We start from the raw sequence: 14,809 nt of genomic DNA on the forward strand, positions 1-14,809 counted from the left end.
TTCCAATGACGCCAATTTGATGCCAATCCAAGATTTGAGTAGAAAGTTATGATGAAAATATCGGAGGGTGTCCAGACGATGTTGCCCTAGCATCCTGACAGTTGTACTTTCGCTGCACGTAATTTCCATAATAAGGTTTGAGCGTCCGGACAATTGAACTTCTTGTACATGACTTGCCTTATCAAGGCTAGCGTCCGAACAAGAATACCAAATCGTCCGGACGATTGCAGCTGTCTTCCCTTATCTGTGTCTGAGACAAAATTCCTATTACTTGTCGAACACTGAATGGCGTCCAGACAGTATTGCCATGTCGTCTGGACGGATTCAATTGAACTTTGGATTCTTCTCGAACTCTGAATAGCTGCCGGACGATTTGCTATTACATCCAGACAGATGCAACCTTGAACAGTTCGAAGCTTCTGGACACAGAGGGACGTCTGGAACGAAAAGTTCTCATCGTCCGGATGAATGATGCTTTGACAGATGAGGGTCCGGACAGTATATCATGTCGTCCGAACGGATGCAAGGGAACTGAACTGACTATTTTGAATCCTTCACAAAGTCTTCTTGAAGCTCATAACTGAAGTGTAGACTCCGAATAAAACAGCATCCCTGTATAAAAAACATCATTACATAAAAGTGATTTTGTCCAGCAGAATGTAGACAATCACAAACTAACAATAAGTATAATACACACACACACACACACACACACACACACACACACATATAACTATTATTAATTAACCTTGCGTAATGTGATATATGTGTGTTTATATATAGATGGTTATATACCAATTATATACTAACTATACAATATATGTTATATACTAAGTATTAATAACTAATTAATATGTTAGTTTAACATACTATATAAATACTATTATAAACGTATTATAATTAATATGTAATACTATATTTAATTAACTAGTATACTATATGCTTATTTAGTATATATATATATAATTTTTTTTTTATCAAAAAATTAATTAAAAATAAAAATAAGTGATTGGAGTCGTTTCGATTGGAGTCATTTTTTTCCAAAATGACTCTAAATTTTAGGGGGCCATGCACGCGAGACATGAAACTTTTGTGTCCCGCGCGCCCCACACCTCAAATCTAAAAAATTGATGTTTTTATTTATTTATTTATTTTTCATTCTCTAAATGTCTCGCACGTTTCTCTCTCTTTCTTTACTCTCTCTCTCTCTCTCTCTCTCTCTCTCTCACACACACACACACACACACAGACACCACCGGCCGCCACTCTCCGTCGACCACTGGTACGTCATCTCTCCCTCTATCTCTCTCTCTCTCTCTCTCTCTCTTAGATTTTGGAGTTTCTGGGTTGTTCATCTGAATTAGGGTTCTTCTTGTTTTCTTGGCAGTCTCTTGGGTGTTTCTTGGAGGTTCTATTTCTTGGTGTTTCTCAGAGATCCTGTTCTGAGGTACGATTCTGGAGTAAGATCCTATTCTGGTGCGGTGAGGATGGGTTCAGTTTGGAGTCTTTTGGAGTCTTTTGGAGTGGATGGTAGGATTTTGCTGGGATCTAGATAAAAGTAAACAAACCAAAATTAGAAATAAAATAAAAACAGAAAATTATCAAGTTAAATTCAATATTTAAAACTTAATAACATAATCGTTTGCAGTCCCCGGCAACATACAAAAATTGATGTGGTCGTTTTGGGTACAAAAATATCAATAATAAAATTACCACTCATAATAGTACAAATCCTTGTAGGATAGTCTATATTGAGGGTGTCAAACCTCAAGAACAATATAGGTGTTGTTATCAATCTTTTCGAGATTATATATAACTTAATTTAAAAGATGTTTGATATTTTTTCTTTCTAAAAATTGCAAAATAGATGACTTCTATTTTAACCACGTGTGTGTGCACAATGTGCAAACGATGCAACCAAGAACAATTCGAAGCTTCTAGACACAGAGGGACGTATAGACGGAAAGTTCTCGTCGTCCGGACAGATGATGCTTTGACATATGAGCGTCCGGACGGAATACCACATCATCCGGATGGATGCAAGGGAACTGAACTACACTATATTGAATCTTGCATAGAGTCTTCTTGAAGCTCATAACTGAAGTGTAGACTTTGAATAAAACAACATCTCTTTATAATAATCATCATTAAGTAGAAGTGATTTTGTCCAACAGAATCCAGCCAATCACAAACTAACAAACTCCTGCTTTGGCCATTCTGGGACAAAAATACTTAACCGCTTAAAAATACAATCCCGGTCCAAAACAAAAAATACTTCCCCTTTTTATCTCAAAAGGACAAAGGGTAAAATAGAGTATAAGAAAAAGCACAAAATAATTACTCCCCCTCAATGTCTCAGTAGGACAAGGGTAAACACAGTAAATAAAACCAATCCTAGAAACAGTTCTAAAAACCAAAGAAACTGTTAAAAAATCATGAGAAAAACATCTTCCTGAAAAAGGGAGAGAAAAACAACAAAGTTAGTTGCTTCACAAATAGAGTAGCACACGCATGTATCCAATTATGAGAAATCAGCCAAATAGCAAGTCAAAATTACACAAACATAGAGTTGAGAGACAAGAAATGGATAAGCAAAAATTTCCCTACAAACATAATAATTCAAATAGCTTGCTCAACTTATGTAATGTGTGTGTGTGAAGGCTTTCTCAGTAAGGTTTTGAAGTTTACCGAAATGACTTAAAGCAACTGAATTTTCTAAACAAGGGAGAAAATCAATGATAGATCAGTCAAAAGTCAAACCTTATTTTACTAGGGCCTACCAACCCTCATGTGATACACTCCTCCTAAGATGTAGCACTTTTCTTTTACTTAGTTCTTTAGTGACCGTCTATTTCCACAATGATTTGGTCACAGACTGTTTCTTTAGAGACAAGATCAAGAACAGTTTTATAGCACAATAAGTAGTGGATCTTTTCATTTATCCATATTTACTGATTTTTTGAATGCTTTTTATCACTTGGTGCTGCAACCTAGAGAGAATGCTAGAATTTTTAGGTTCTAGGTTCAACTAGCGAATTGGTCAATTTGACAATCTTACAAAATAATAATAATAAAAAAATCTCTCTTATCAGAATTTTTAGGAACCAGAAGTCAGAGAGAAAAAAGAATGTACCTTAGGAGAGCCTTTGATAGTGCACAAAATCATCACATGAGGAAAGCAACTATCAAGCATAAAAAGTGAGCAGGAAAACTTCGCAAATGTCAGACTTATGATCTCAACTACATGTAAGTATAATTCATCAAAGCATAATGAACCAATAAAGCAGAATAAGAGACATGAGATAGCTGACAAACTTTAGAAAGAACAACCCCTCTACCAAACTCCCCAAAACATTTTTTTTTTTTTAATTAAAACATCATGCTTTCAGAGGATGAGACTTAAGAAACACAAAAAAGACTAATCCTAGTATGGAAAAACATGTCTAGGACATGTCGCAAACACCAATGGCTTTTCGAAGAGACTCAAACCTGATACCATCCAGAGGTTTGGTAAGAATGTCAGCCAATTGGTTATATGTGGGAATGAAAGAAAGAGATACTACCTGTGATTCCATAAGATCACGTAAGAAGTGATGTCTGATGTCAATGTGCTTCGTCTGAGAGTGCTGAACAGGATTCTTAAAAATATTTATGGCACTAGTATTATCATAGTTGATAATCATGGTATCCTGAGTGAATCCATAATCACATAGCAGCTTCTTCATCCACAGCAATTGGGTACAATAGCTTCTCCCAGCAATATACTCAGCCTCAACAATGGAGAGGGAAATAAAAGATTGTTTCCTACTCATCCAAGCCACAACATTATTTTCCACATAGAACCATCCTCCTGAGGTGCTCTTTCTATAATCATCATTGCCAGCCCAGTCTGCATCAGAGTAACCTGCAACAACAAGATTTGATTCCCTGGAATACCAGATGCCATAGAGAAGAGTATCATTTACATACCTGATGATACGTTTGACTGTAGAGAGGTGAGATTCTTTAGGATTTGCCTAAAAATGAGCACAAACTCCCACACTGATGGCGATATCTAGTCGGCTAGCTATGAGGTAGAGGAGACTCCCTATCATATTTCTGTAGAGAGTACGATCAATTGGTTTCCCTGTAATATCAGTGCTTATCTTAACACTAGTGTTCATGGGAGTATGGGCATGACTCTTCCCATCTAGGCCGAAACGTTTAACTAAATCCTTAACATACTTGGATTGAGAAATGAAGATGCCTTCAGAAGTTTGTTTGACTTGAAGACCCATAAAGTAGTTCAACTCACCAATAATGCTCATCTCGAATTCCTGCTTCATCTCTTCAGAAAATTCATGGGCTAGGGAATTTAGAGTAGCTCCAAATATGATATCATCAACATAGATTTGAGCAATGAGCTTATGTGTACCTTAATTTCTGATGAACAAGGTCCGATTAGCCCATTCCCTTGTAAACCCCTTAGCCAAAAAGATATGTGGTTAGACGATCATACCACGCTCGAGGAGCCTGCTTAAGACCATATAGAGCTTTCTTTAGCTTGTAGACATGATGAGGATGATGAGGATCTTGAAATCCTTTTGGCTGTTCTACATAAACCTCTTCTTGAAGAATGTCATTTAGAAAGGCACTCTTTACATCCATCTGATAATGCTTGAATCCAAGATGGCAAGCGATGGAGAGAAGAATTCTAATGGATTCTAAGCTGGCAACTGGAGCAAAGGTTTCATCAAAGTCTATCCCCTCAATCTGTGTGTACCCTTGAGCAACAAGGCGTGCTTTATTCCTGACCAATGTACCATGCTCATCTGATTTGTTCTTGAAAATCTACTTGGTGCCAATGATGTTATGATCAGTAGGTCTGGGAACTAGAGTCCATACATCGTTTCTGGTAAACTAATGTAACTCATCATGCATGGCAGAAACCCATCTTTCATCTTGTCGAGCTTCGTCAACTTTCTTGAGCTCTGTCTGTGCAAGGTAGCAGTTGTAGGATACTTGATTAGCTACTTCAGTTGAGGGCTGGATCACTCTGTTTCTTAGCTAACGCCCTTCTTCAAGAGTCCCATTGAGCTGCTAAGTGGGATGATTATGCTTTACCCATGACCTCTTAGGAGGATTTGTGGGAATATCCTCATCTTCAAAAGCACTGACAGTAGTATCAGAAGTTGTAAGGATAAGAAAAGATTCAGCAGCTGGAGACATGCCTGGGGTTTCTTGAGGTGAAGTGGAAGGCTTGATCATGTTAGCTGGAGGAATAGGCAGCTCTGTAGGAATGGGCTGAATTTTCTGCCCCTTGCTAGATGCCTCAATTTCTTCATCATCAATGATCACATTGATTGAGTCCATAACAGTTTCTGTTCTTTTATTAAAGACCCTATATGCACGACTATTGGTGGAGTACCCTAAGAATATACCTTCATCACTTTTGGGATCAAATGATTTTCCCTATCTCGAAGAATATAGCATTTACTTCCAAAAGTTCTGAAGTACTTAACTATGAGCTTCTTTCCTCGCCAAATCTCATAGGGAGTCTTATTTGTTTCAAACCTCAAGTAGACTCTGTTGATGATATGGCAAGCAGTATTGATAGCTTCTCACCAAAAATGTTGAGCAAGATTTTTTGAGTGGATCATTACACGAGCCATCTCTTGAATCACTCTGTTCTTCTTTTCTACAACCCCATTATGTTGTGGAGTGATGGGGGATGAAAATTCCTACTGGATCCCATACGAAAGGCAGAACTCATGAAACTTGGCATTCTCAAATTCTCTTCCATGATCACTGCGGATTCTCATTATGTGGCAGTTTTGCTCAATTTGAATTTTCTTGAATAACTTCTGAGCTGCATCAAAAGCATCAGACTTTTCTTGGAGAAGAATAGCCCATGTGTATCGAAAAAAGTCATCTACCACTACCAATATATACTTCCACCTAGACTACCAGTTCTAGTGGGACCCATGAGATCCATATGCAACAATTCTAAATTTCTGGAAGTGAGAATACATGAAGTCTTCTTATGAGCCGCTTGAGTCTATTTCCCTAGCTGGCATGGACCACAAACTCATTTCCCAGTCTTCTCCATTTTAGGAAGATCTTTGACAATTTCTTTGCTAGCTATCTTCAACATATCTGTGAAATTCAAGTGCCCCAACCTTTGTTGCCATAATTCACTGTCATCTACGGTTGCCTTATTGCAGATAATTTGAGGATCTGAAGTGAGACCAGGTAGGCCATAGCAATTGTCAACAGTCCTTTCTCCTCCCATTAGCCACTTGCCACTGATGTCAAAGATATTACACTCCTTTTTGGAGAATTGAACCACCAAATCATTGTCACATAATTGGCTGATGCTGAGAAGATTTGCCTTAAATACTTCCATATACAAGGCTTCTTGAGATGCTCCAAGTCCTGGAATGTCGATGATCCCTTTTCCAATTACCTTGGATTGACTTCCATCTCCATAGGTGATTCTTCCTCCTTTACCCATCTAAACTTCTTTTAGTAGAGTCTTATCAGCTGTCATGTGTTTAGAGCAACCACTATCCAAATACCACAAACAAGTATCAAGAATTTTAAGGAAGTATGAGCAACTAGACACAGGTTGTCCTCTTTCTTCACCCAGAATTGTTTGGAAGTTTTCTTCTTCTTATTATTAGTCAAGACAGATTTCTTTTCATTAGGAGTGAGGCTTCCTAGCTTTTCACTAATGAGTTTAACCTGATCACTTAAATTCTTGACTTGGTTCTCAAAACCTGGTTCACCTTCCCTAGGTACATGCAATTTATCCTAAGGTTTCTGATAACGAATCTGAAAGCAATTAGGGCGGATATGACCCATAATGCCACAGTGATGACAAGTAGGGATAGAATTGAAGTTTTTAAAACTAGCCCCTTTATCCCTGCAAGTAGACTGAGTATGATTATGAGACATGCTAGGTTTAATAAACATAGTTCTATGAGCAGGCATAACATGTGAAACAAAAGCAACACTATCAATACTCAAGCCAGAATTAAAAGGTTTGTCCAAAGGAAGTTTTGAATTCATTAGATCATCTTCTAAAGACTTAATTTTTTCAATAAACACATCTTTTTCAACTTCAAAATTTTTAAGTCTTTGTAAGTGATCAATGCTAGATTTTTTAAAATCTTCAAGTTGTTTAAACAATTCGACACACATCTTATGGAGTTCACCTTTTTCCATCAAATCAAAATTAACAGACATAAAAAAAATAGAAGTCAAACAAAATTACACTTAAGAATTTTTTTTCTTCTTAGAGTGTACCAAGCTCTAATACCAATTGAAAATAGATGATGACTTCAATTTTAACCGTGTGTGTGTGCACAATGTGTTAACAAAATAGTATAAAAGCGGAATTTAAATGACACAAGAATTTTGTTAACGAAGTGAAAACTCAATTAAGAGGAAAACCACTCTGGGGAAGCCAAACCCAGGATATCCACTATTCAGAAGACAAAGCTAGTTACAAAGCAGTAGCACTCACATACCCTTATGCAATGGCCGTACCTTGAACTCTGACATGTAACCCAACACGAACACCTCGCAACCAAGTCACCTACTTGAAGGGGTTTTCAATGGAATCATTTACCTTAGGGCAAACCCCTAAGATAAACTTAAGATTCAGTATAGGAACAGCACACAATGGCAACGACTAGAGAGTGAGCCGATCAGTACAACAACTCCTAAAATAAACTCTCTAAGCTCTACAGAATTCAATACCGAATTCTTACACATGACATGCCTAGGGGCCTCTGTTTATAGGCTACAGAAACCTAAATCGCGTCTGATACGATTTTTTTGTGCAGCGTCCAGACGGTAGCTGTGGGCGTCCGAACGAACAACTGTGCAACGGGCTTTCCGAATTTGCTTGATATACTTTCCTGAAAAGGGCCACGTCCGGACGGTGTTGCCCTAGCTTTCAGACGGTTGCACTTCTGCTGCACGTAATTTCCATATTAAGGCCTAAGCGTCCAAACCATGGAGTTTGACGTCCGGACGGTTGAACATCTTTTACATGACTTGCCTTATCAAGGATCGTGTCCGGACGGAACAGCCACATCGTCCAAACGGTTGCAGTTGTCTTCCCATATCTGTGTTTTGGAAAGAAACTCTTTTACTTGTCGAACATTGAAAGGCGTCCGTACGTGTTGCTGAGACGTCCTGACGGATTCAACCAAGAACAATTCGAAGCTTCTGGACACAGAGGGACGTCTAAACAGAAAGTTCTCGTCGTTCAGACGGATGATGATTTGACAAATGAGCGTCCAGGCGAAATACCACATTGTCCGGACAGATGCAAAGGAATTAAACTATATTGTTTTGAATTTGCACAGAGCTAGTCTTCTTGAAGCTCATAACTGAAGTGTAGATTCTGAATAAGACAGCATCCTTGTATAATAAGCATCATTACATAGAACTGATTTTGGCCAACAGAATGCAGCCAATCACAAACTAACAAAAATAAATACATAAAAGTAAAAGATATAAATGTTATGAGAGTAGTGATGTGAGAAAGAATAGGGGGTTGATTTCGCCACTCACCGCATAACGATGGTCAATCATAAATTAACAAGGAAAATTCATATTATGCATGATATGGAGCTCATCTTACTCGAGTAGTCAAGAAATTGCCTATAAAGAATAAGTATAATCCATCTTCGGTTGGCACGGACCGTCGACCTAACCGCTAAGATGATAAACAACCTATTTTCCCTAGGTATGGATTAGCTACGTCTTTAATAGGATATACACAATCAATGGAATAGTATAACCCAACTTAAGTTGGTACGAACTGTCTTCCTAAATTACACTAAACTAGGGTGTAGTACAATCCGTCTTTCCTAGGCATGGCGTATCTAACCCTCTTGATCATATGTCAATTAAAACTGTTGTATAACAATCATTTACATAATTACAAAAAATAAGAAAGATTGAGTTCAATCAATATAAAAAACTTTCTAAGACAAGATAAGAAATTCATAATGATTGACTATAAACATTAAGATTAATTCTCATAGTTATACAATCATCATGCATGTAGAAAAATCCAAATTAAAATACAATTAAACCATTGTTACTTGGAAAGGGCCACATTAGCACCCTATTACGAATTTATCTGCACATCATGGTGCTGGGATGGCCTCCTACCATGTTCTTCTCCTCTTCAACTTGTCAAGCCTCCAAGAAAAGTTTTCTGTCTAAAGCTAAGTACACCTTCTCTTAAACCTTAGGGGTCTATTTATAGAGACTAGGAGAGGCCTAAAAACCCTAGGAATCCAAGAAAAATTGAAACTTAGTCTCTTAGTCCAAGTAGGAGATTGAAAATTTAATCCAAGTAGGAAAATGATTCCAAATTCGTCCATAATTTGCGGTCTTTTATTGCGGGGTGATTTTGGCATAATACACGTCCGAACTATGAAAAATATATTTCTGACATATTTGTTGAATTTTTTATTAGCTTTCCAACACCACCAATTTCATTGCAATCCAAGAATTGAGTAGAAAGTTATGATCAAAACACTGAGACATGTGTAGAATCCAAATTTGAATCCTTTAACTCCTATTGGAGAATTTCCGATTTAATCATTTCCTTAATTTGATTAAACTTAACCACATCATATAGGTCTTCTATTATGATTGGTTAAGCTTAACCACATCTTCTAGATTTTCTCAAAGTGTGTTTTAAGCCCAAAATTAATGAAATTAATTGCATGTTTATGTAAAACTTGAAAACAATAAAACAACACAAAATCAAACAAATAACAATACTAAGGAATTAACATATGCAAGTTAAGGGGCTTGAATATGCAACATTCAATGCTTATCAATAAGCTTTGACCAGTGTTAATATTATATTAAGACTGGATAGAAAGGATGGAAAGGTATTCTATTTTTTTGCCTCAACCAAATCTTCGACTAGGGTTACCAAGCGTTCGATATTACAGTACACCAAATGTTTGATGCTTACATCACGAACATTCGACGACCTGATGTATGCTACTATTCAGGCAACAACTTTGTGTCAGGGGGACCACAGAATGAACAAGGACCACCAAATGTTTGACCTGGCCAAAAATCGTTGGAAAAAAAAGTACACCAAACATTCAACTAAAGTGACAAAATGTTCGACGTTCGGTAAAAATGTGTAAGAACAACTCATCCTTATCATCAAAACCCCCCAGGTCTATGAATACCCATCCCAAGCCCCTTATACTCACTTACACGCCCTTTTGCTCAGTTCGTTCATTGTGTGTGTGTGTGTGTGTGTGTGTGTGTGTGAGGTCTCTTAGAGTAAGGAAGGATTTGTATCTTTACTTGGGTGTGTGTGTGTGTGTGTGTGTGTGTGTGAGGTCTCTTAGAGAAGGAAGGATTTGTATCTTTACTTGGGTTTTTACCACAATGTCAGTTTAGCTTTGGTTTAGTATCTTGTTGATGGTTTAATGTGCCAAGTCTAGCATGAAAGTGTTACTATGGTTTAAGATTCTGGTAGGGATCATTTTAAGGCTCTTGGGCTTTATTATTATTTTTTCGCATAGTATGATTATTTTGTGTACCAAAACATGCATGTTTACAACTCACATTAAATATTTTTTTTTATTACTATGAACTATTTTGTGAAAATGAGTGGTTAACGACAAAACAATGAAAATGATGAGTTTATGAATAACATGCACGTAAAAGACGGTGAATATTAAATTGAATCATTTGAAATGATACACCGATATGTGCAAGATAACGCCCATATGCTTACTATTACACAAGTTGTTCTTTTACGGTCAAATGTTTGTTGTTATAGGATTTTCGTTGACATAACCATGCTTGAGTGGTGGTCACTATAGAAGGACTTCATTAGCAGCATGGGCCACATGAGGTCAGACTCAATCAAGCTGCTAATTCTGACTCTCGATGTTATTTTATGACTTATAGTATTAAGTTGTAATGTTTAAGTGATTTTCAAGAGCGGTCTGTTGACGTTGACATTCGATGACTATCTATGTTATGATGCTTTAGTTTCTCTCTGGTTGTTATGTGATTGTAGGCTTTAATTACTAACTTTATGTTATAAGTGAAAGTCTTCCGTTACAGACTCTCTTTTTGGAGAGAATGAGATTCATGTGATCTTATTCTTCTTAGTTTAAGACTAGGATACGAACCATGAAATTAACTACCAGCTACCAGTTAGCTAATTTCATTGGGTTGTTACGGTTGAGATCAACTATTGTCTTATTCTTTTTAGGATAAGACTAAGAGGCAAACCATGAAGTTAACTACCAGTTAGTAAATTTCATTAAGGCATTTCTAAAGGAAAAGGAAAAGAAAAGGAAGAATGAGGGGAGAAGGGGGCGTGCGTAAAATCAAATAGGACTTAGCCTTATTATTTCTGTTTCTTTTACTAATACTAAGGGATAGTATATCCCTATAACCAACCACAGCCTGATACGTGGCAGTGGATAAGATCCTCTTTTTATTTTAAGGCCCCATATTTTCTAAATTATAACATTATCCCCCACCACATCTAGTTTTCTATTTTGTTAATTGTTATTCAACACTTTTTTATTTAATTCAACTACAACTTATCCTTACATTTAATTATTCACTACACTGGAACTCATTATTAATACTTTATTTCCTAATTCCATCACCTTACTGTAAACCCTTTTTATTCCAATTATATAACTATAATCACTTAAAATATTATATTAATTCTATCTTACTTAATAAATATCATTTATTAATACTAAACTCTTGTTTTTTTTCTTGGGTGTTACAATTTTGCTAGTTGATTGGTATCTTTTATTGCATTGGACTGAATTAGTGATTTGGGTTTATTAACAGGTGAATATTTTTTTGGGAAGAATATAAAAAAGCTTCCTGAACTAACAGCCGATTTTAGAATAGTCCCCCTGAACTTCCAAGTGCAGTACTAATGTGACCCATCAAACTACCAAAGTGTGCCAGAAAGGTCACTTTTGTCGAAATATTTTTATAATACCATCATTCTCTTAAAAACTAAAATAAAAAACATTAATAAAAAAATAATTTTTTTAAAAAAAAATTTTTTTTAAAAAAAATTTATTAATATAAAACTAAAAGGTTAAAGAAATTAAAAATTTTAATTTTTTTAATTAAAAGAAAAAGAAAAGAAGAAGAAAAGGTGTGGCTCAGCAGCCACCCTAATTTAAAAAATTTAATTTTTTAACTTTTTAGTTTTATATATATTATTAACAGTGACACATATCGTTATTTTATTGATACTAACGTGGCACATTAACGGAATCTGTCAAGTATTTTGATAAAAAATTAACTGCAGATAGGTTTTACTATTTGAAGTGTTCTTCAAATAGGTTTTCATACTGTCACTAAATCTATGTTCATTTAATTTTTTGTATTTCGTGATTTGATGATTAAATATGTGGTACTGATAAATTTGTAAAATGTTGTTTGTGTGATAATATTTAGTGATTAAACAAATTGGGGTCTAAACTGGAATTCTTAGTATGCAAGGCCATTTTAAAATGGTTGGGTATATATATTTCTTACCGATCGAGTTCTCCGATCACCACGTTTTGTTTTTCCTCACCACAGATTTTGATGAGAACGTACTAGGAGGGATCTCAAATGAGTTGAGGTGTTTTATTATGTTATCTTGAAATTGTTTAAAAAATAAATAAAAATTTATATTCCCAAGTTTTTCAAAACAATTCATTCGTTATTCGTAAGTAGTCCTCGGGATTTCTTATAATTTCTTGCGTCTAGCTCTGAGTCCAGTAAGTTAATTAAACTGGATCTTATGGCCGGCCCGAGGGCCTTATAAAACAAGACTAAAATTTGTGCCACCACACGAAACCTATGATTTAAGTACATAATTAATATAGTAATGACACTTAGATAAAAAGCACTTTATTTAAAAGGTTAGGAAGGAAACGGTTTAGGCAATACAAGTTGGTAATAGCTTTATTTACTACAAATATAGCCAAATCTTTCATACACCACAATAAGTTGTTAAAGCAGACTCGGCTCTTTGACCGGCCTCAGTGTAGTAGAAGGCGAGGAACTGAACATGGTCAAAAGGCTTGAAGAGCAAAGGGTGCTCCTCATCAACTAGCTCCTCCGGGGCTTTTACAACGTAGCCAGCCCTGGGGATTGAAAACAATCCGGCAGAGTACCTTGCCTTGTTTCCGGTCATCATGACCCGATGATATGGAGAGTGCAGCCTACCGTTTGCCCATGCCTGCAAAATCAATCACAAGTCCTTAGTGTTAATTAAGTTGTTTGTTCTCATCAATCGATCAATTGATTTTGCTTTTTTTTTTTGGAAACTATTTTTGTTTGACTTTGATTTTTCTGTACGTTTCATGTAATTAATGCAGAGAAATATTTAGTTACCAGTAGAGAATCCCCAATCATGACAATGAAAGTGTCTGGGGAGGGCTTGACATTGATCCATTCACCATCTTTAGTCTTCACCTCTAGCCCATCGACTTGATTCTGGCACAAAATGGTAACTATGTTTTTATCTGTGTGCGCACTTAGGCCAAGCTTGGTATCCGTCGTTTCAGGCCCCTTATATTTCATGACCCGAAGAAGATAGTTGGTTGACCCGATATGTTCATCTAAGTATTTCTCCACACCCAAGCTCTCCAAAACCATCCTCCTCACTACTTGGTCCAATTCCGAAAGTTGCTCCGAGTATGACTGTATGGCATTGCTGCCCAAATTATACACAAAGAATATTAACAGAGAAGTCAAAAATTTATTAAATAAATTTTCTAGGCTTCTAGCATATCAAATTTTATGAAAAAAGCAATTGGAAAATATGGTTTATAATGATACTGTTTGGTAACATAAGTAGAGGAAAGAAAGTTATACGAAAATCTTGGGTTTCCTTGAGGCCAGAAGATGTTTGTGAGGCTATCAACTTTGTCAGAGATGTGCGCATCATCAATGCCCAAGCTCTCATAGAGAGGGACCATAGGGTATTGCCCTACATAGCCATGAAAGGGTTTCTTAGAAACGTTCTGTAGCTTTGTTTGTAAAGGGAGGTCAAAAAGCTCTTCAATTGCACCCAACACTGAATTTCGAAGCTCTAATGGTACTTTGCTGAACAAAGCCTCGAAGCAACCATACTCCACCAGTGCTTGCCAGACTTGGGCTTTCAACGAGTCCCACTCGGGAGTGCCAGGTTTTAGAAGCAGGTTGGAGAAATCAATCACAGGAAGTTTGAGAGTGGATTCGGAACCCATTTTCTTTTGCTCTCGATCGAGCAGCTAGATATGGAAGTTGCTACTTTGTTGTGGTTTGCTACACCTTTGGGTGCTATGGGCTAGCTATTTATACAGTTTGAAAACCAATCACATGCAACGTCATTAACAAAACCTTTTAACTTTTAAGTCTATACTCACGTCCAGCTTATACCAAATTTGTAGCTAAAATTTAGTTAAAATATCACTTTTTTTTTTTCTTTTTTTTTCTTTTATATATTTATTTCCTTTTTTAAAGTACATGCATCCTGCTCAAATGTTTGACTATATATCCACTTTCACTATTCTATTTAAATATTATTTCTGTATTATTTATTCAACAATTATTTATTCTAAAATTTTGCATTTTTAATGTTCATATTTTTTAAAATTTGTCTTTTCCTAAAGATTATATTATAAGGCCTCATTTGGTACTCGACCCCTAGATTAGAATTATTATTCCTACGAAATAGTTGAGCATTCTTTTATTTAGTAGGTCTATTATTTGGAATAGTTATTCATATTCCCTTATTACAGTATTCCTC

The 14,809-nt window shown here is 36.2% G+C and overlaps 1 protein-coding gene across 1 annotated transcript; it reads right to left on the minus strand.

Moving 5' to 3' along the window:
• Positions 1 to 12,908: 12,908 nt before the first annotated feature.
• Positions 12,909 to 14,312, minus strand: LOC133864069 (probable 2-oxoglutarate-dependent dioxygenase AOP1). Its single transcript, XM_062300267.1, has 3 exons — positions 13,894 to 14,312; positions 13,411 to 13,732; positions 12,909 to 13,255 (listed from the first exon to the last, which is right to left on the minus strand). Exons 1-3 carry the CDS (start codon positions 14,265 to 14,267, stop codon positions 13,007 to 13,009), a joined length of 945 nt encoding a protein of 314 aa, XP_062156251.1. The 5' UTR covers positions 14,268 to 14,312; the 3' UTR covers positions 12,909 to 13,006.
• Between the last annotated feature and the right edge of the window lie 497 nt (positions 14,313 to 14,809).

This window comes from Alnus glutinosa, chromosome 3 (assembly GCF_958979055.1).
Source record: "Alnus glutinosa chromosome 3, dhAlnGlut1.1, whole genome shotgun sequence".
Taxonomy (NCBI): Eukaryota; Viridiplantae; Streptophyta; class Magnoliopsida; order Fagales; family Betulaceae; genus Alnus; species Alnus glutinosa.

Coding starts and splice junctions, on each gene's coding strand:
- LOC133864069 (XM_062300267.1), bottom strand. CDS start 14,267: ATGGGTTCCGAATCCACTCTCAAACTTCCTGTGATTGATTTCTCCAAC. Junction 13,733..13,893: donor CAAGGAAACCCAAGATTTTC/GTATAACTTTCT, acceptor TAATTTGGGCAG/CAATGCCATACAGTCATACT. Junction 13,256..13,410: donor TGATTGGGGATTCTCTACTG/GTAACTAAATAT, acceptor TTGATTTTGCAG/GCATGGGCAAACGGTAGGCT.